The sequence below is a fragment of the Chamaea fasciata genome, unplaced genomic scaffold (genome assembly GCF_029207755.1).
Source record: "Chamaea fasciata isolate MVZ Bird 193981 ecotype frontalis unplaced genomic scaffold, bChaFas1.0.hap1 SCAF_8, whole genome shotgun sequence".
Classification (NCBI taxonomy): Eukaryota; Metazoa; Chordata; class Aves; order Passeriformes; family Sylviidae; genus Chamaea; species Chamaea fasciata.
Window position 1 is genome coordinate 3,243,865 of NW_027094093.1, and position 18,816 is coordinate 3,262,680.

General features: G+C 45.9%; 1 protein-coding gene across 10 annotated transcripts in view; it reads left to right on the forward strand.

Annotated features, from left to right (window-relative positions):
- The window catches only part of LRRFIP1 (LRR binding FLII interacting protein 1), a 101,401-nt gene that overhangs the window by 50,340 nt on the left and 32,245 nt on the right, over nucleotides 1–18,816 (forward strand). For 3 of the 10 annotated variants that reach the window (XM_066189414.1, XM_066189406.1, XM_066189416.1), the window contains exons 3-11: nucleotides 782–799; nucleotides 4,057–4,104; nucleotides 5,361–5,405; nucleotides 5,921–5,971; nucleotides 9,284–9,316; nucleotides 10,371–10,418; nucleotides 13,514–13,570; nucleotides 16,412–16,492; nucleotides 18,615–18,680. The exons of 3 other annotated variants lie outside the window; for them this stretch is intronic. In XM_066189414.1, the coding sequence (XP_066045511.1) occupies nucleotides 782–799; nucleotides 4,057–4,104; nucleotides 5,361–5,405; nucleotides 5,921–5,971; nucleotides 9,284–9,316; nucleotides 10,371–10,418; nucleotides 13,514–13,570; nucleotides 16,412–16,492; nucleotides 18,615–18,680 (447 nt within the window). The remainder of the gene's footprint in view (nucleotides 1–781; nucleotides 800–4,056; nucleotides 4,105–5,360; nucleotides 5,406–5,920; nucleotides 5,972–9,283; nucleotides 9,317–10,370; nucleotides 10,419–13,513; nucleotides 13,571–16,411; nucleotides 16,493–18,614; nucleotides 18,681–18,816) is intronic. 4 more of the 10 variants (XM_066189407.1, XM_066189408.1, XM_066189409.1 and 1 more) reach the window with 4 other exon arrangements.

The window sequence follows — 18,816 nt, forward strand, 5'->3', positions numbered from 1 at the left end:
CTCATCAGTCAAGGGCAGTTCTCCAAGAACACAAAATTCAGATGCAGCAGAGCAGCTGTAAAGGTTTTGTGTATTATCAAAGTGCTCCAAGACTATGGAACAACAGTGTCAGCAGGGCATTTATTAAAGCCTGAAAACAGCGTGAGTCTCCACAGAAGCATTAAAAATTGACGGAGCAACCTGCAGGGATCCTTTAAGGCCAGCAATATATGTGCAAGGAATTTTCCTGGCGTTTTCACATACTGGCACTGTGCTGTGCACAGGTGAGAGGTGTGTGGGGTTGGTGCTTTTGTAACTGTGCTTCATCCCACAAGGACAAATTCTGGCCTTCTGAGAGGAGCAGTTGGTCTGGAGTTAATGCTGTTTGCTTTTATTGTGATGGCAGATACACGACCTGTCCCGGGTGAATATTTGGGCGTCCATCCCTGTTGTGGGGGGAGGCTGGAAAATTGAGAGGTCCTGGCTCACAGCTGGGCTGGGCCCTGGCCTGGTGCAAAGCCCAGGGATAAAATGTCCCGTGTGCATCCCAGAGCCTGGTGGGAATGGGAACAGGAATGCCGTGTTCTAGCCGGGCGTGTGGAGGAGGCCCACGATGCCAGCACTGCTTTTGTCCTGCCTAAATCCACAGGGCTTCACCGTGCTCTTCTCTGTATTCATGCTCTGCTGTATTTTCTCTATAAATGCTGTTTTTTCCCTCTAGAACGAGCTGTGGAGCGTTGCTTTGTATCCATCATTCACGCTAGCTTTGTTCCTTGTTTCTTTCCTCTCCCTTTCCCCCCAGATCTATCAGGTCCAGAAGGTAGGGCTTGCTTGCTTTCGTTCTCATTTGCATGCCTTCCCACCTTGTGAGTCTTGCTACAATTTCAGAATCACAGAGCCGTTTAGGTTACAAAAGACCTCCAAGATCCTCAAGCCCAACCTTGGAAATCCTCTAAAGAGTGGGAGATGCCCAGCAGGCTGTAAATTTCCAATGTAATTCTGCCCTCCCCGCCCATAATCTTGTGGGGTGGACAATCGAGGGGAGTGGGGGAAGATGACCCATGTAAGATATCTGCTCAGGCACTTTATGCAATTTTTTTTCTACAGCCTGTTTGGCAAAGGATAAGCAATAACAGAAAAGTGACTTGGCAAAGCAGGGTCAGAGGAGGGCACGGTGGCTCCCTGTGTCACCTGTGTGTCACCTCTGCTCGTCTGCTGAAGGCCAAGAAAATCACTGCAAGTGTTTCAGGCTGGGCAAGCATTTAACAGGTGCCAGCAGGAAGAACAACTTTCAGATGACTTTATATGCACAGAGTCACTGAAGGACATCGGGGATGCTGTGTTTGAATTCATAATCCTTGGGTAAATAAACTGTATGGCCTTCCTTCCAACGGCACCCAAGCGTTAAATGTGCTTTTATATTGTTTAATCCTCTCTCATCTCCGTTTAAAGTCGTGATCTCTTCCCTCCTCCCAGTTTCCTTTCCATGATGATTGCAAAGAGGATGATAACAGTAGCTCTGACTGAGGTCACTTGCTATGTAGCCACAGAGATTCCGGGGGTTGTGTCGTGGTGTCTGGCTGTTCTGCACTTTCAGCATGTGAACTGTGTGGCACTTAGAAACAGGAATAGCTCTGTAAAGAATATTTACAGAGAAGAGGGAGAAGGCACATTTTTCTTCAAGCCTGCCATTTTCTACCTTATTGAATATTTCTCCTTTTTTCCTGAGATATTTTTATTGCTTGCTGAGTGATGAATGTCTTCCTAAACCACGGTGTGCTTGGTTTTGTTCTGGCACTCCAGCTGCCCTAACTGCATGTTTCAAAGCCTGGCCCAGCCCTGCATGTGCTTCTTGGGAGTGCTGTTCTCCTCTTTGAGTGTGTATGTATATGAAGAGAGCTGCTCACATCATGTGCTCTGGTATTTAATCCTGACCCCATCAATTTGGCTACAAATCCCTCTCACTCCTGGTTTTATTTCTGGAGTTGACTACACGCTGAGTGACTCAACGTCTGCCCATGGTTCGACAGGCTCGTTATTAATCTTCTTTATGGGGACTAATTTAACCTTCTGGTGCAAAAGCAGCCCCGTGGGAGCCCAGGAGGTTGTTTACTGTTGGTGTCCTGACATGGATGAGGAGATAAGTGGGTTATCCTCCCAACATCCCGTGGTGTGTTTGCGAGTCTGGCAGTTTCACTGCCACTCGGTGAGCAAATCGCATCTGGAATTCTTTCTCAATGGTATTAACATCATTAATTATTTAATTGCAATATCACTTTTCAAGGCAGAAGGGAACCTGAGTCCAGCAAGGGCCTCTAACTGAAACCTAAATGAATGGAAAAGCACCATTTCCTCCTTTAACCCACTGGAATCAGGCCCCTGGGGGCAGAAGAGAAGAGTCAGTGTAGAGAGAGAACTGGGAAAAGTGGCTGTGAGGGGTCAGAACACTTGAGAGCTCAAAAGCTGCCAGTTCAGTCCTGTATGACACGTGCTCTTTAAAAGATTATAAATTAAAGATAGTCTCTGGGCAGTCTCATTCATTAAGGTTTTTCTTCAGGGGATGTTAAGTACGTAGCTGAGTAACTTGAAATGGAGAAGGAAAAGCCTGTAAGTGGAACTTAAACTGTGGCATAGCAAGTCTTGTAAGGGTTGTTTCCTTATCTGCCTTTTGCAAGGCTGAATTCATAAGCCAGTGTGTCAGACAGTGATGAGAACATAGGGCATGAAAAGGAACCAGCAAACCCTAAAAAAATTACAAGTGTATTTATGGATCCTTCCAATGTGTGAAAAAGGATTCTCCATTTTAAGAGCATGTTTCAGTTTTTTAAATTGATGGCTAGTGTTAGAACATGCTCTCAGTCTGTTAATGGCTAAAAAGCCTCTAATAAGGCTTTACCTGACCTGCTTTACTACAAAGCATATAATCTGTAGGTTCTCATCGTGTACACAGCTCTGGGAGCTCATGAAATTGTCAGGGGCGATTCTCAGGCTGAAATGTGCATAACAGGTAATTTTATAACAAGCTGGTGCATGGGTTATGAATCTGAAGTGGGAGAAAAGTAATACAGCACTGAAGAGCGTGCAGCTGTTAGTTTGGGTTTATCAATAAACAGTGAATGAGGTTTTAAGGGTGAAAATAAAATTACATTAATACCATTGAGTGAGTGCTAAAACCAGAGTGCAATACAGAACAGGTCTCTGATTTTTCTTTTAATCATTTCCTAAGGTTTTGGCTGTTGATACTCCTGCCTCCTCAAGCCTGTAAGAAAGCTCTAAAAGACATATTATTCTTCCTTAATTAAGCAGGATTTCCATTTGGCTATTGCTGCGCTTTAGGCCAGTGATTTTAATTCACACAGGAATCATTTTAATGGGCACCATTAAAAACACAAACTTCCTGAGACCAAATTTGACAGGCTTGTTCGGGGAGGAAGAAAAGTCCCATTAAACCTGTGGATCTTTGAACAGCTTGCTGCCTGGAGGAAATTCAAGTTCACTGGGAAGTTCTCAGTGTTGTCTTGGCCTGCACTGGTGGATCTTGTCCTCTTGTACCCTTGTTGGTGCTGCCACTGCTGTCAGGTGGGTCAAACGTAGGCAAAAAGCCTGGTGCTCTGAAAGGAGCTCTGTGGAGCTCTAATCCAGCAAATCAGGGTGCCCAGAGATGAGTTGTACCCAACTTGTCTGCCCAGCTTGACAAACCTTTACGGGAAACATGACTTGACAGCAATTTTCATCCTGGAAGTGTCCTGCGCTCGCCTCTCTTGTAATGAGTCTTGACTTAACTGGGTCAGGAATTCAAGACTCATTACTCTCCTTGCTCCTGTCCCCCAGCATGGGGGCTTTTGCACTGCTGAGGGAGAAAGAAGCACCCTGGTCATCCCCAAACTCCCCTTTTTCCCCTTTCCAGGCGGCTTTTCCCAGGCACGTGCTACAGAGGGCTCCGGTGCCACAGCTCTCCCTGGCACGTTCCTGTGGAGCTGTGTGGCTTGGCCACAGCCTGGCAGTGCATGTCTAAATGTTCTGTGTCTGCTTTTCTCATCTAAATTCTGTTTCTTTCTCCCCCTTTTCTGTCTGTAGAAATATTATGGGCTGGATACTAAGTGGGGAGACATCGAGCAATGGATGGTAGGACTTGATCGACATAGCTCAACAGCTTTTGGGTGTTGAAGTTCTGTGTGTTGATAGAGTTTGAGATCCCTCAAAGTAGGTATTTTCAGGCATTGGGGGTGTGAGTTCCGCTCCAAGCAATCCCACAGTCCTGCTTTTCCAACTGAAATGTGATTTTCAATCAACCTAAAACTGGCAAGGACTGGGTTAGAGCCATCTGTTTTTATAGACCTGTGTCCACGCTCTGACTGGAAGAGTAGGTTAGGATGAAAACCTATTAAAGCCCCTTGGGATACGGGGAGTATTTGTGCTCATTTTACTTCTTGTGGGTTTCATCACCATTTGAGTCTTCTTAAAATCTGCCTTCAGGTAAATTGTGGGCAAGTTTCATTCATGCTGTTTCATTTCCCTTAGCACTTAGTGGCCCAGGGGAATCTCTCAGAGGACTTATTACTGCTGCGGTGGCCATCCTCACTTTTTTCCAATAATACAACGCCCTGGCTTTTAAAATTAGCTAAAACCAGTGAATACCAGCTACAGACTTGGCCACTAGCAACATCTGACTGTTTTTACACCCATTATATGAGATAAAGAAGTTGCTAATGGGCTGGAAGTCACTGGCTTCGAATGTCTTTCGACCCTAAGTTTATGAAACCAGTTACCAGCAATGCCAGAGGAAAGCTGTGGCCTTGCCCTGCAGAGCTGAGTAGTGCACACTGGAAAAGGCAAAACTGAACAGCTGGCTTCTAGTGTGGAAGGTAACTTCCCAAATTCCCCCAAATTCCTTGGTCTTTGATAATTAATCAGTAAATACTGATTTGCATGGACCACCCACCCGCCCCAGACTCACACTGAGTCTCCTCAGATCCTTGCTGGATGAGCATATCTCCACCTTACTGGCAGTTCCCTTGCTTGGAAATCAGCTCACCTGTGAGAATCTGTTCACTTCAAGGTTGAAACCTTTTTTTTTTTTTCCTGTTTTTTACTGCTGTTTCCAAATTCAGTGACAAATCAATTTGTTAAAGTCAGCTTGTTGAAATGTAAAACATCCCGTGGAGTTTCCAGTGTTTGTCTAGCAGAGGGGAAGAAACTTGGGGTCACGGAGGTGGGAGGAAGGGTTTTTCTGCTTGGACAGGGTGTCATCTCCCATTGTTTGGTTTAACTTTACTGGCTCCTAAGCGTTACTGGAGTTCAGTGTGTGTTTCTGGAACGTTCTGTTGCTGTGTGTGTCCTCTCAACACCTCCCCTCTGTTTTCTCTCTGCTGCCTTGGTAGGAAGACAGTGAGCGTTATTCCCGTAGAGCCCGAAGAAATGCCTCGGTCAGTACCTACTTTTGCTTTTTTTGTTTAGCCAGACGTTTCAAACTAAGAAAACAGACGTGTATAAGGCACTTCCTTCTCAAAAGAAAAGAACCAAAACAAGCTCCTGCCACCCCCGGCAAGTGGAAAACCCCAAAGCCACTTCCTGACTTCTCTGCCCCTCTCCCCAGTCACTCCAGGGAGCTTTTGCAAATGTTCGAGAATAAAGGGGGTGGAAAGTGGGGAAATAACCTGTTTGGAGTGTTTAATATTCATTAAAGGGCCAAGAGCATAGAACAGGAAACACCTGAGCAAGCTCCTCCTTCTCCCTGCAGTAAAACACTTGGCTGTTTCCTGGGCAGGTTATGATTTAATTTGCTTTCTGCACACACTTTCAGTGCAATTCTTTTTTAAAAACGTTGAGCTTGTGCATCTCTCCCCTCCTCCTGTCCCGTCAAAGCCATCAGCATTTGCCTCAGTGCCTGTTACCTGTGTTCTTTTCACTGTTCTTTTGTCTCCACGCTCTCTCTCGCTAGGCTTCGGATGAAGATGAGCGCATGTCAGTGGGTAGCCGTGGAAGCCTGAGGGTTGGTAAACTCTGCAATCTCTGTGTGCATGTCTGTGTACGGGTGTCACTGTCCCCCTGTGTCCCCACACTCCGGGGGGGTTCGTCCCTGACGTGTTCCATGTTGGGTGTTTTCAAGTACGCGTGGATCGCTGATTCTCTCCAGTGCGTGCCCTGTGCAGGACGCTTTGTGGTCACTGTTCTTCACTCTTGCAGAAAAGGACTTAGCCAAGACAGTGGGATCTGCATGCACCCCTTGTAAGCTCCCCTCTTTCACTCCTGATACTGGAATTGTGGGAAGGGCCAGTGCTAGCGGGGGTCAGTGTTTATTAGGTCAGGAAACCAGAAGTGATTGATCGGTGGGAGTAAGTGTTGAGCGCTTTGGAATTGCAGGTGAATACTCATAAAAAACCAGAACAGCCTGAGCTGGAAGGGACCCACAAGGATCATTGATCCAACTCCTGGCCCTGCACAGACACCCCAACAATCCCACCCTGTGCATCCCTGAGAGCATTGTCCAAATGCTCCTGGGGCTCTGGCAGCCTCCGTGCCCATTCCCTGGGGAGCCTGGGCAGTGCCCAGCACCCTCTGGGGGAAGAACATTTTCCTGATATCCAACCCCAAATCCCTCTGACACAGCTCCAGCCATTCCCTTAGGTCCTATCACTGGTTACTCGCTTTAAAAATGCTTTAGAAATTCTTGAAAATCATCTGCGGGCCTGAGTTTTGTGAAGGGCGGGATTAGCAAAGCACTGAGTACTCATCTGTAGGAAGAGTTCAAACAGGTTTTTCCTCAAAATGTCCAGACAGTATTTTCCCAGCTAACACACATTTATATAAACCTTAACTCTGTTATAACATAGAGTCTAGAGACCCATTAAAAAAAAAAAAATTGCTGCTGCAGAGCCTGCTCAGGGATACCACTGTAAAATTGCACAAAATATGCTTAAAAATATAAAGTGCTGCCTTGTTCCCTTTTTAGTGGAATCCTTATTGCTACTTATGAAATGCTGTTAAAACCTTTTTTCCTCAAGTTGACAAACTTGAGTGCTTTTCAGAGCTAGGAGATGCTTCAAAGCTCCAGTGAAGAAAAGCCTCTCTGCACAGCTGAACGTGAAAAGCAGTGTTTATTTTACTTAGGGTTAAATGTTGCCACATGGAAGTATTTCTTGGAGAGGGGGAAAAAAAAAAAATCTCTAGTTCAGTTGAAATATCAATTCTATCTCTTTGGAAGGTGATGACAACACAAATGGGTTGTTTATCCCTGGCTGTAACGTGGCACGATGCAAACACACTGGCCCTGTGTTTACATCACATCTGAAACATCTTCTCTTCGTGGAAATCCACCACTGATTCTTCCTGAGGTGTTTTTGCAACACAATCCCGTGGTTTATATGGATTTAAAGGGCAGAAGCCCTGCATTCTGCCCCCTCACTCACCATCCCTTGCAGAAGCTTCTCTTGCTCTTTTTCCCCCGAGCAGTCTCGGGCTGCGATAACCAGCGCTGGCCTAGTGAACAGCAGCCTCCAAGCTGCCCTGTGGGTTGGCCCCAAATTCCTCACACTTCTGCAAGGAATGCCCTTCTGCAAGGAATGCAGAAGGATCTGGCTGAAATTTTCCATGCTGGTGTTTCTCAGTGATGTTACACAGGCCCCGTCCCCATAAAGCAGCATTTGGTGGATGCGCTGACATTTTGGCAAAAACGGGAGAAGTTTTGACAGAGCTTCCTTCCCTTATTCTTGTGTCACTGGGATTGTAGAAGCACGTAAATATTTGCCAGTCTGAGCTGAAATTTACCCTTCTACATCTTCCAGTTGTTTTATTCACAATTAATTGATAGAATCACAGAATGGGTTGGGTTGGAAAAGACCTGAAATCTCATCTTGTTCCACCCCCTGCCATGGACGGGGACACCTTCCTCTATCCCAAGCTGCTCCAAGCCCCGTCCAGGCTGGCCTTGGACACTTCCAGGGAGCAGCCACAGCTTCCCAGGGCAACCTGTGCCGGGGCCTCACCTCCATCAGAGGGAAGAATTTCTTCCTAATACCCAATTAAAGCATATTTTTTGTCAGCTAGAAGCCATTCTTTCCTTCCTTCCTCCAGACCCTTGTAAACAGCCTCTCTGAACACTTCTGCAGTGTGGATTTACAGGAGATGCTTTTAGTAATTTGACCATATCCCTGGATAATCTGTAAAGGTTTGGCTCTTGCCACATCTGTCTTCAAAATAACAAAGCCAAAAGCCCCGTAAATTTTGACCAACCTTAAAAAATTACCTGAGTTCCAGTTTGGCTTTGGAGCTATTTTAGCCTGAAGACAGCATCAGAAACAGCTGTCTTGTGTCCACGAAGGGTTTCCGAAATGACTTTGAGAATTCTGAATGATGCCGTCTTTTTGGATATTTGAAGTCTGTCCTTCCAATCGTTGCAGGATGCCATTTTTGGAAAATTCATCTTCCATCTTTGGCACTCAGACTCCTTGCACTGTGAGGGGCTGGTGGTGCCGGGGCTTCCTTTTTGTAGCTTCTGTGCAGGAAGTTTTCACTGAAATGAGCCAATATCAGACATTCACTTCTCCCTAGGGCTTCACCATCCCACTGATCCGTGTGTGTTTCACTCTGGCCTTTTCTCCTGGAATATTTTTGAAGTGGATGCCTGGACTGCAGGCACCAGAGGTGTGCTGAGGTGGCTTTTGGGGAGCTTCTGGATGCTTCTGGTGGAGCAGGCAGCACTACACACTGCAGAACCTCCAGAGATATTCACTGGACCAGGCCAACAAATTGACTGAAGCTGCACAGCTGTGACTGTGCTGCAAACAGGGTCCAGGGTTTGGCTGTATCTGTGGCTCCTCAGCTGCCACGGAGAGGCTTCTTCAGTGATGTGATGATCCTGAACCCATCAACAGCTCCTGTCACTCCTGTTTCAGGAGTTCTGCAAGCTCAGTTCTGTATCATGCAGATTTTTCTAGGGAAGCTTATGACATCAGCCTGTGTTTGTTGAGGCTCTCGAGCTTCTCTTCAGTCCCTGTTCTGTTTCATTTGTCCTGGTTCTCCCACTTCCCAGCTGGCTGTCTCTAATCCAACACCATCAGCATGAAATATTGTTTTGTTATCAGTCACTTGTGATTAATTTGTGCATCCTTGTTTTGTATCCTCCCACCTTCCAAACTTGTGCCTCTGTGCAAGAAATCCTGCATTATCAAAGTTCCTTAGTTGGGATTTACATCTCCCTGCCTATTTTTGTGTTTGTTTGGTTTGTTTTGGGGATTTCCTTTGATTGACATAACTTGTGTTTTCCTTTTTCCTCTGATTTTCCTCTCCTCTCATGCCTTTACAGTCTCATTTGGAGTATGCCAGCACCTACCCAGTGGTGAGAATAGCCTGCAAGTTGCAGAGTGTGTGTGTGTGTGTGTTCAAAAACTAATCATGGAGAAGAAACTAACACAGGTTGTGGTAACTGCTCTGAGATCAGGGTGATCTGGAAGGATCCTGAGGCAGTTTGCGGTCTCTGATGTCAGGATGCCACTTCCCTCTCCTCCTGCGCTGACACAGTTCAGATGAGAAGTGACAAATGGTTAGAGAGATCTGAGCTAGGTTTAGCTCAGTAGTTACCACAGGCGGAGCAGAATAGTTTGGATTTCCCCTAAAATGCTCTCTCTGTTAAAGCTTGTCCATCGTTGGACCAGATGCGTCTGGATTTATTTCAGCACAGATCTGGAAAGGAATAAAACTCTCATAAACTCGCTGTAAACAGATCTAGCAAAGGTGATAGGACAAACACACCACCTACCAAAGCTGCAGCTTGTGTTGCCTTCACTTTAGAGGACAAAATCAGATGAATAATAATGCTTTGACAGCGAGTATTTGCTGTCACGAACACTGAGATGAAACTGGCTCCTGAAAGAACAGAAAGGGGCAGTGAGGATTAAAGCTCCGTTTAAAACATTTCCCGCTGCCTTGTGTTGAACTGGAGGTGTCCTGGTGTCTGCAGGAAGCAAACTGGGTATTGCAGCTCTATAGATTCTCCTGCTTTCCCCCTCTCCTTCATTCCCGGCGCAATTTCCAGTTAGGAATGCAGCGCATCTATTTGTGCGTGACCTACATCCCGGAATAGTTGCAACACATTTGGGTTTTGCATGGCTGTATTGATACAGCCAGGATGGACAGCTGGGAGCTCTGTTAATTGACAGAACCCAGCCAGCGTGACTGATTGGAACCACGGCTGCTAAATTTAACAGAGCTATCATGATTTTAACAATATTCCCTAATAACCGGGCGTTTGACTCCGAGGGTGGATTCGCTGCCGGGCGCTCCCTGAGCCGTGCTCTTTTCCTGTTCCTGCATGGGGATGTGCATGCCTGGCTCCAGATGGGTGTGCACAGACTCACTGATCTTCTCACCCTGCGTTCTTAATCCCACTGCAGGCTGGATTAGAGAGTGAGAGGACCAAAAAGAAGAGCTACTCCAAAGCAGTATGTATTTTTATCTGTCTCAGAGAGGGTTCTGCCTACAAACCCACCGTGGCAGGACAAGGAGTGTGTGCAAGTGTGAAGAGCTGCCAGCCCAGTGTCAAGGATACACCGTAACTATCAGCACCTGCTAGGGAATAATGAGCACGAGTTCATCTCCAAAATGTGGGATAACCCAAACTCTTATTTCAGTGCTGTACGCTGAGAGCATGTGGAAAAACTCAAAACCTTACTGGAACTGCCTAACTTGAGCTGTAACATGACACAGAAATAGGCAATTGAGAGAAAATGGAGAGAAAATCATAGAATCCCAAATGTTTTGGGCTAAAAGGGCCCTGTAGTGGTTTCACGTTCACCTGTTTCTGTTTGCCAGATTTAGTGTAGTGGTTTAAGTGTTCACTCTCTTTTTCCCTCTGTAAGATCAGATCAGGAGAAGCAAAGCATGCCCAAACTTAAAGATAAACAAATAAATTCCTAGATAGAAAGCCCATCTCATTCCACCCCCTGTCAGAGGTGAATCTTATGGGGAGCAGTTCCAGGCAGGCAAAGAGGACACAAAAGAGGGCGAAGTGGGAGTATTTCTGTGGAGGGAAGGCTCCACATGGCAGGTGGAGGCTGGGCTGGGGTTCTTTGCTACACTGGAATTGAGCAGAGAATTTTCCTGAGGGCTGGAAGCTGGATGTGCGATAGAGAAAGCCGGAGGTAAAAAACATTACCAGCAGAAATGGACACGGTGACAGTGAAACGGTTGCCTTTGTCTGTCACAGGCAAGAAGAAAATACAGAGGGAAGCAGGGTCACTGAAGGGAGGACAAGTAAAATTGGGTCATTTTAGCCTCTCCAGTATGCAGTTTTATTTGTTCCAGTTTTCACGAGGGTCAGATGCTTTGCATGTGAACGTAGCCTAGAACAAAGGTCAATGAGGTCTGATAAAACTGACCCTGCTCTCCGAGAGCTGCCTGGAGCATTTGCCTTCAAAAATATGCACTGGAGAGGTTTCTGGAGAGGATGGGTCAGAGGGGTAGGGGAAGTGGCCCCAGCTCTGGGGCTTCGGGCTGAAATCTGAAGGACACGGGGCAAATGAGAGAGATTCCTTTCGAAGGGCCTGAACTGTAAAGTGACAAGGAATTAACCTGGGCTTGTGGCAAATTCATCATGCCAATCCAGCTGGAGTTCCTAAGCAGGGTAATTATTTAAGGACATGAAGGATGTCATTGTAAATGGACTGCAAGGCTCTTGGCCTGTCTCTACGTGACATTAGTTGAAACCATGGGCCAGATCTCGTTCTTGTGAAAGGAATGTACAGTTGGAAAATAACTTGGTTAGAAAACAAGACAGCTGGGAAGGATCTCAGCTGCTCTGTTCCCATCTAAGCATCATCTGGGTTTTTTAAGGAGGGAAGAGCAGCTCCCCAGGAACCAGTATTGCCTGGCTGGCTAAGTGCAGGGAGTGAAGGCAGTTTCATAGAGGATTAGAGCGAAAATACTGATGATAAACAGGAAGCAGCTTGTCAAAACGGAATAACAGTAAAAACAAATGAGGAATACCACATCTGGGAAAAATGAAGGTGCTGTTGCAAAGTAATAGGATGGTTCAGATAGTGATCTGAGGTTACATTTAGTCAGTATTACGCAGCTGAAAAAGGCAAACAGGTCCTCAGTGTAGCAATAAAAGGGCTGGTGGAGGTAATTGGTCTGCATGGAGTGCTGAGGCCGAGCTGCTGGAGATCCATTTTAACCATTCTTCAGGGAAGTGTTCGAGAAATTCAAGGAGCCTGGAAAAAAAAAAAAAACAAAAAACCCAATCTGGTAAAACTGGAAAGAAGCCAAGCTGTGTGAGAAGGCTACAAGAGAAAGCAGTATTTCAAATGAGTACTTGAATAAAAGAAACTTGGATGTTTGCCTTCCATTTGGAGTGATAATATTGCATTTCAATAGAGAATCTAAGCTTTTCCCAGAAGTAGCTTTCCTAGCTTGGCTCTGAACTGGTTTCTAAGTCAATTTGTTTAATTTTTCATGGAAGCTGCTGTAAAGTGGATGATAAATATTTCTCTTGGAAATTGATTCAGATTGGTTTGAGTGGATTTTCATTTTGGGAACACATTAAAACGTGGACTTCAAAACTTAATTTTAATAGAAATTCAAATTAAATTTCCACTAAACCCCCACCCCAAATACACAGAGTGCTGCCTTGTTTTCGGTGTTAAACCAGGGCTCATTGTGAGGTGATACCAGAGCAGTGAATCGCTGGGGAAACGTGAGCTTTTAATGCTATCAATTGAGGTGACTTTTGGGTCTGTCCTCTCTTCTTCACATTCCCAGACTCGGGACTGTGTCACTGTGATTGTTTTGTTTTATTCCCAGCCCTGCTGCCATTGGGATTTGAAGCACCTCACCTTGTTTGTGGAACAGTCCTTCTGGGCCTGTTTGTTTTTCCTCCTTTGAGGGAAAACATCTTCCTGACACCAGGGAGGACAGCTGAGCCCCCCCAAATCTCCTCCTAGCCCTCAGACTGCTGCAGAATCCTGGGGTGTGGCAGATGGCCGCTGTCTGGGTTTAATTTTGATGCTCAAAATCAAAAAGAAGAGAATTTACACAGCACTGCGTGTTTGCTAAGCTGGATTTCTCAAATAGAGTTAATTCTTCTGCTACAATTTGCTGCTTTTTAGGTTTTTAGCTGCCTGAGGTGTAAATAGCTATAATGATATATGCCCTTTATTGTTATCTCTGATCTCCTTTTTGTCCCCATTTTGTCCCCTATTCCCTTCACGGAGTGTTTGAATATAGAGCAGTAATAACAGGGGAGGGGGGAAAAAAAAAAAGGGAGGGGATCAAAAAGGGCAAGCAGGAGTATCCTTGACATTTCTGGCTGTTAGAGAGGTAGTGACACAAATGTTCGTGTCCTCATGTTTGAAATCATGACCTAATCCTGCGCTGCTCCTGTTCCTGGTGTATCTTTGAAAAGTTCTGTTCCTGCCTTTGCTTTTCATAAGTGATGACATTTGCTTAAACATTCCCTTTGGGGTCTACATCAATTTTTCCTCTCTCCTTTTTTTTGTGTTTTCCTTTTTTTTTTTTTTTCCCTTTCCTTCCATAACAGACCAATGGTTATGAGGAAGACGTGTATGGATCATCTCAGAGTAGAAAATCTAGCAGGGTTAGTAGATTATTTCTATTGTTATAAAATTCTATTACTCCATTTAATGGGATTAAAGCTAATTAGCAAATTCTTTTTTGGCGGTGAAGCAGGTTTTTCCTGTCCTGCATGTTGTGGGGTTTGGAGTTTGTCAGACACTGGAGGTGCAGCAGGAAGCTGTCTGGGAAATAAAAAATCAAAAATCAGGCCATGAGTGGGGAGGCTCAGGAATTGGTACAGAAAGGTCTTGGAAGCCACAACTGCTTTAACTTGTAAATGAAATTGGGTAAAAATTACATTGTGACAGCACTGGCAGGGAGGATTTCCAGCTGTTGGAAACAGAGTGACTGCTTGTCAACCTCTGCAAGGTGTTCACGCCATGCTCTAGTACTGAATCTCCTAATTTAGTCCATGCCTTGAGATTTGAATCGTTAAAATGGACTTTGGATCTTGAAATTTCCCCAGATGCACAACGTTTATTTGAAGTTTGCTTAACTAAGTGCCTCTGGGTTTTGGTTTTTTTTTTTTTTCCTTTTATAAACCATATCCTAGGGTCTCTGGAAGCGTCTGCAGAGCTGAAGAGCCAGTTGCAAGTGTTCCCACTTAGCTACTTAACATTGATGGACTCTTATTTCTAGTCCAGAAAAGCTTAATTATTAACTCCATTGTGAGGATGCAGGTCACAGTGTTCCCTCCCTCCCGTTCCAGCACAAGGAGTGTTGTGTGTCAGTGGTGTCAATGATGGCAACTCCTGGCCCTGCTTCGTTAAATACTGGGGACTGTGCACATGATTTAAAGGGTTTGTCCACGCACAGCCTGGGGGCAGAGGGGGAACTCTGAGGGTTTTGGGTTTTTTTCCCTTTATTTGAACAAAGCCAGACCAAAGCTCAGAGCCTGTTGGTCTTTGTGCTATCAAGGCTTCTAAAGAAATTTATTGGTATGCAGCCTAAAGCTCAGTGTTTAGGCCAAAAATAAACTCCTTTTAAGCCTCCATTTAGCCAAGTGTTTGAGCAATAACACGCTGAAGATGAGAGGGAGTGCAGGGGGTTACTTTGTAGGCATGAAGTTAAGCAGGAGCCTGGATAAACAGTGAAACAGGGCCCGATATTTCACATTTCCATTTAAAATTGCTGCTGTCGTATAATTTAGCTGGCATTATGTGGATAAGAGACAATGAAATACTGTTGCTTGAACTGCTAAGGAAACAGCCTGTCCTGTTGCTGGCACTCTTGCTGGCCCATTTGACGAGTTCAAGGAGCTTTATTCTTTTGCACTGGTGACAAATGATGTTCTTACTCTTTACTGACATACTCCAGTGCTCCAAGGACCCCAGGGAGAGCAAAATATCTGCAAGGAAGTCATCCAGGGAGAAGAGGTTGTTTGGTTTCCATTTAAATAATTCAAAATCATCCTGGAATTAGCGTTTGCAGCATGGGGGTTTAGTCTAAGTAAGGCTTAATTACAGCGACATCGTTAGTTCCTTGTGGTTCCATTGCTGTTTGGATTAATCATTCATTAGGAGGGGGAGGAAAGTTTGGGGGCAACCCAGAATAGATGAAACTTCAAACCAAATTGATGCCAGCCTGGCTGACATTCACTTTTTAGGAATATTCTCTCCAAAAAGACCAAGCTGAATCTTAAAGATTGTCAAAGTGACAAAGGAAAAATGAAAAAGAGGAAAATTCTCCAGGACAGCGGGGAAATGATGAATGGACCTGGTGGCAATGGCTGTTTCCAAAGCAGGTGTCTAGTTTTAAGTCACAGAATGGACTCATCTCCATGTGGACACTTGCAGTGCCACGGGCTGATCCCTTAAATATGATTGTTGCCACGTGCTTAAATGGTCCACGTGCAGATTGCAAACTCTAAGCAGGAATGGAAGTGATTTCTCAAAGTTCAGTTCAGGTGTCCTTTCAGTAAAAGTCTTGCTACACAGGCATTGTTTGAGGGGTTTTGGTTTGTGGTTGGTTGTTTCTTGGGTTAGGTTTTTTTCCCGAGGTTGGACAATGATTTGCCCTCAGCCTGTACCTGTGGGTATTGTGTCCTATCTAAACATCTGTTTGCTTGCAGTGACAGAAGGAAGCAGACAGATTTCTTTAATTTGCCACAGATCTCCCTCCTTTGTGAGGAAATTAACACCTCCATGGATCACAGCGGTGAAGCAAGGGTGAGTTAGGGTTTGTGAGGAGCTGGCTGCTGAAAGCAGGGAACCTTGGCTCCCTAGACCTTCATGAGAAATGTTTGGAGAGGAAAGGTGTCAGGGAATAGGTGTAAAAGGAGACCTCTGGAGAGAGTAGCAAAGGAGGTGAAGGTGTGAGATCTTTCAGAACAGCCATTCCTCGTTAACATCCCTTAAGTGGACCAAAAGTGGAGGGATGACTGGATGCAAGGCAGAAAACAGGGCAAGAAGGTTTTTAATTTAAAGGAGGTGTTTAAATTCTCACTTCTTAGACAAGAGTTTTCTCCCCACTGAGTCTTGCAGTATCTGGCAGTGGGCTGCTCGCATTTTCTGCTGGGCACAGCCAGCAGTTGTGGTCCCTGGCTTTGCTCTCCATCTCCTGGGATCTCACCACCTCCTGGGGGTGCAGCTTAACAGAACATAAACTCCTCAGCATCTCTGGAGGAAGCTGACCAGCTCTCTGACCAGTGCATTTTTTCCAGTGCTTTGAAAGGTTACATAATTTTCACACATCCTCACAGCTTTAATGGAGTTCTCTCCTTATTTTGCATCTGTGACCGCTTTGACTGCTTTGCAGTTTGTAATCACCTAATTCACCTTTTGCTTCCCATTTAAAGAAACAAAGGACGAAGCTGAGTTCTCAAGGAGTTGTTTTTTGTTTTTTGCTTTGTTTGTCAACGCAGGCTTCCTACTACTCTGACCTGGGTCTCCCCAGCAACAGCTATGCCTCCACATCTCAACTTGCTTCCCAAAATGGAAACTGGGTCTGTTGCCCTCTGGCTTCACCTAGCCTGGACTTTGTTTGGATAATTCAACCTCTTGCACTTAGGAATCAATTTGGACCAATTGTCGAGAGTCTCTGTAGCTCTTTTTAGTGAAACTTAAAAGAGGCCCAAACAAATCAGACCTCTTAAGATCAGAATGAGTAATGGAAAACTGTTTTCAAAAGAGCACAGTCTCCGTTTTCCTTTGCTGCTCCTCCCTTTTCCTCGTCTGCCATTGACCTCAATTGGTCTGGAGAGATAAGGGAAATCTTAATTACCTGAAGTTCTCTATTTGAGGCAGCTCCTCTGTGTGCCAGTCTGGTGAGCTTGAGACAATCCGGTCTGCACAACACAAAATTATAGGGAAGCAATTCCCAGAGTGCTGGAAGAACATCAGTGAAGTTGTAAACCCCCTCCCGGGAGGTTGGATTGTCCCCTGCGTGTGGCCAAGCTGGGCCAGCAGAGCTCCAGCAGTGCTCCAGGTCCTGCCTGGGGTGTGGATGGGGCACTGGCAGCAGGACCTGGCCTCAAGCCCTGGGCTGGGGGTCACTGCTGGAGCCTGTCTTGCACCCAGTTCTGCCAGCACAGCGAGTGCTCGGGGTGTGTTTAACTCCTGCATCTCGGAGGGGATGGTTACTAACACTTGTTCCAGGCTGCTCTGACTGAAGTGCTTGTAATGTTTTTCCTGAATTAGTTGGGGTTTCTCTGCATTTGTGGATAATAACACACACAGGAGATGATCTTACAGCTGTGTGAAACACTTAGCGAGTGTGTACGTGGCAGCACTTCTGTGTAGCTCTTTTTCTGGCTTTGGTTGAAGTGAGGAGAAACCCCCTTTCTGGCTCCTGTACACAAATGTGTGGGAGACAATAACAGCTTAACAACCTAAAATTAAATGATGCTGGTTTGCTTTTGCATACTGTCGTGTCCTCCCTTCCTGTAGGAAACGCACGTGCCTGCTTGGTATTCTTAGTCTTTGGGAGCTGAGATCTAACGCTTCCATGGTGCAGATGACTAATATTCCCTGTACTGGGTTTCCTTCTGTTGTCGTGTAGTGATCCTAATCTCTCCCCAAGAGGGTTAATTCTGCTGTAGGCACCTTTTTCTTTGTTTGTTTGTTTCGTTTACTCTGCTGAACCAAAAAGTGTTGTGCTTGTCTCCCTCAGCCCTCCCTGCTGTACAGCGATGCCCTGCCAGCCAGGAGTTACAGGGTTTGTTGTGCTGATGCTCTGAACACCAACGCCAGAGCCACTCACCCCCAGCCATGCACATGTTGTCTCCTGCCTGTAATTCCTGTTGGGTGCATTTGTCTCACACGCCGGTGTCCCATCCATCTGAATGCCACTTGTGTGATGCTGTTTGTGTGGACTTGGATTTGCTGATCCTCCCTTCAGTTCCTGTCGGGACTGTACTCGTGGGGTTGCGATGCTGCCACGGGTGTCGTGTCCATGTGGAGAGAGTTGTCTTCCTTGGTGTATTGCCAGGAGCAGGACAGAGAGGCAACATCAATTCTTGCTGGTTGCTTAACCGCAGAAATCTGTCGGCAAAATTTTCTAGACAAATTCCTGCCTTCTTGTTTAAAATGAGCTTCTCAGAATTTCTTCTCAAAGCTTAAAGGTAGAGTTTCCTACTCCCCTTGTGCTTCCTGAGCCACATATCTCTGTGCTAAACTGGAGTCAGTCAGTCTTAAAATACGCATTTTCCTCCTATTTTATTAATTTACTACACTGGCTGGAAAGTGAAGCTCCTCAGGTGGGAGTTCTTCCTCTCACTGCCAGCACCAGCAATGAAGGTGAAACAGATGAGATCAGTTTAAGAATTGATGTAGCCATTTCGTGGGTAGGCAGTCAAAGTGCTGGATTAAGGCTGAACTGAAGCCCTGGGAGGAGGGTTAGAAATGCATGGGATGGGGTGTGATGGCCTCGGGGCTGTGTCAGACCTTGCACGTCTCCCGTGGCTCTCCCCACGCCGCCTTGCCTCTTCGCTTGCATGCTGCTTGTGGTTGCTCCCAGGAGGTGTCCCTGTCCTTGCCCATCCTGCTCGCTGCCACGTGTCCTGGGTGGGTTTGTGACCGTGCAGCCTGAGCTGCCACTCCTGTGCTGACTCTGTGTTTTAATTGTAGGCGTCTGTGTACGAGGAGAGCGTTTACAGCGGGAGCCGGCGCTATAGTGCCCCCAGTTCCCGTGCTGTAAGAGGTTTTCTGCATTTCCCTGCTCTGTGTCTGTCCTTTGCTGGCCTGAGGAATGTTTCACGTGGGCTGCGTGACATCCAGGGCCTGCTGCTGTAGGCAGCAGGACTGGGAGCACCATTCCCACCAGCTTCCA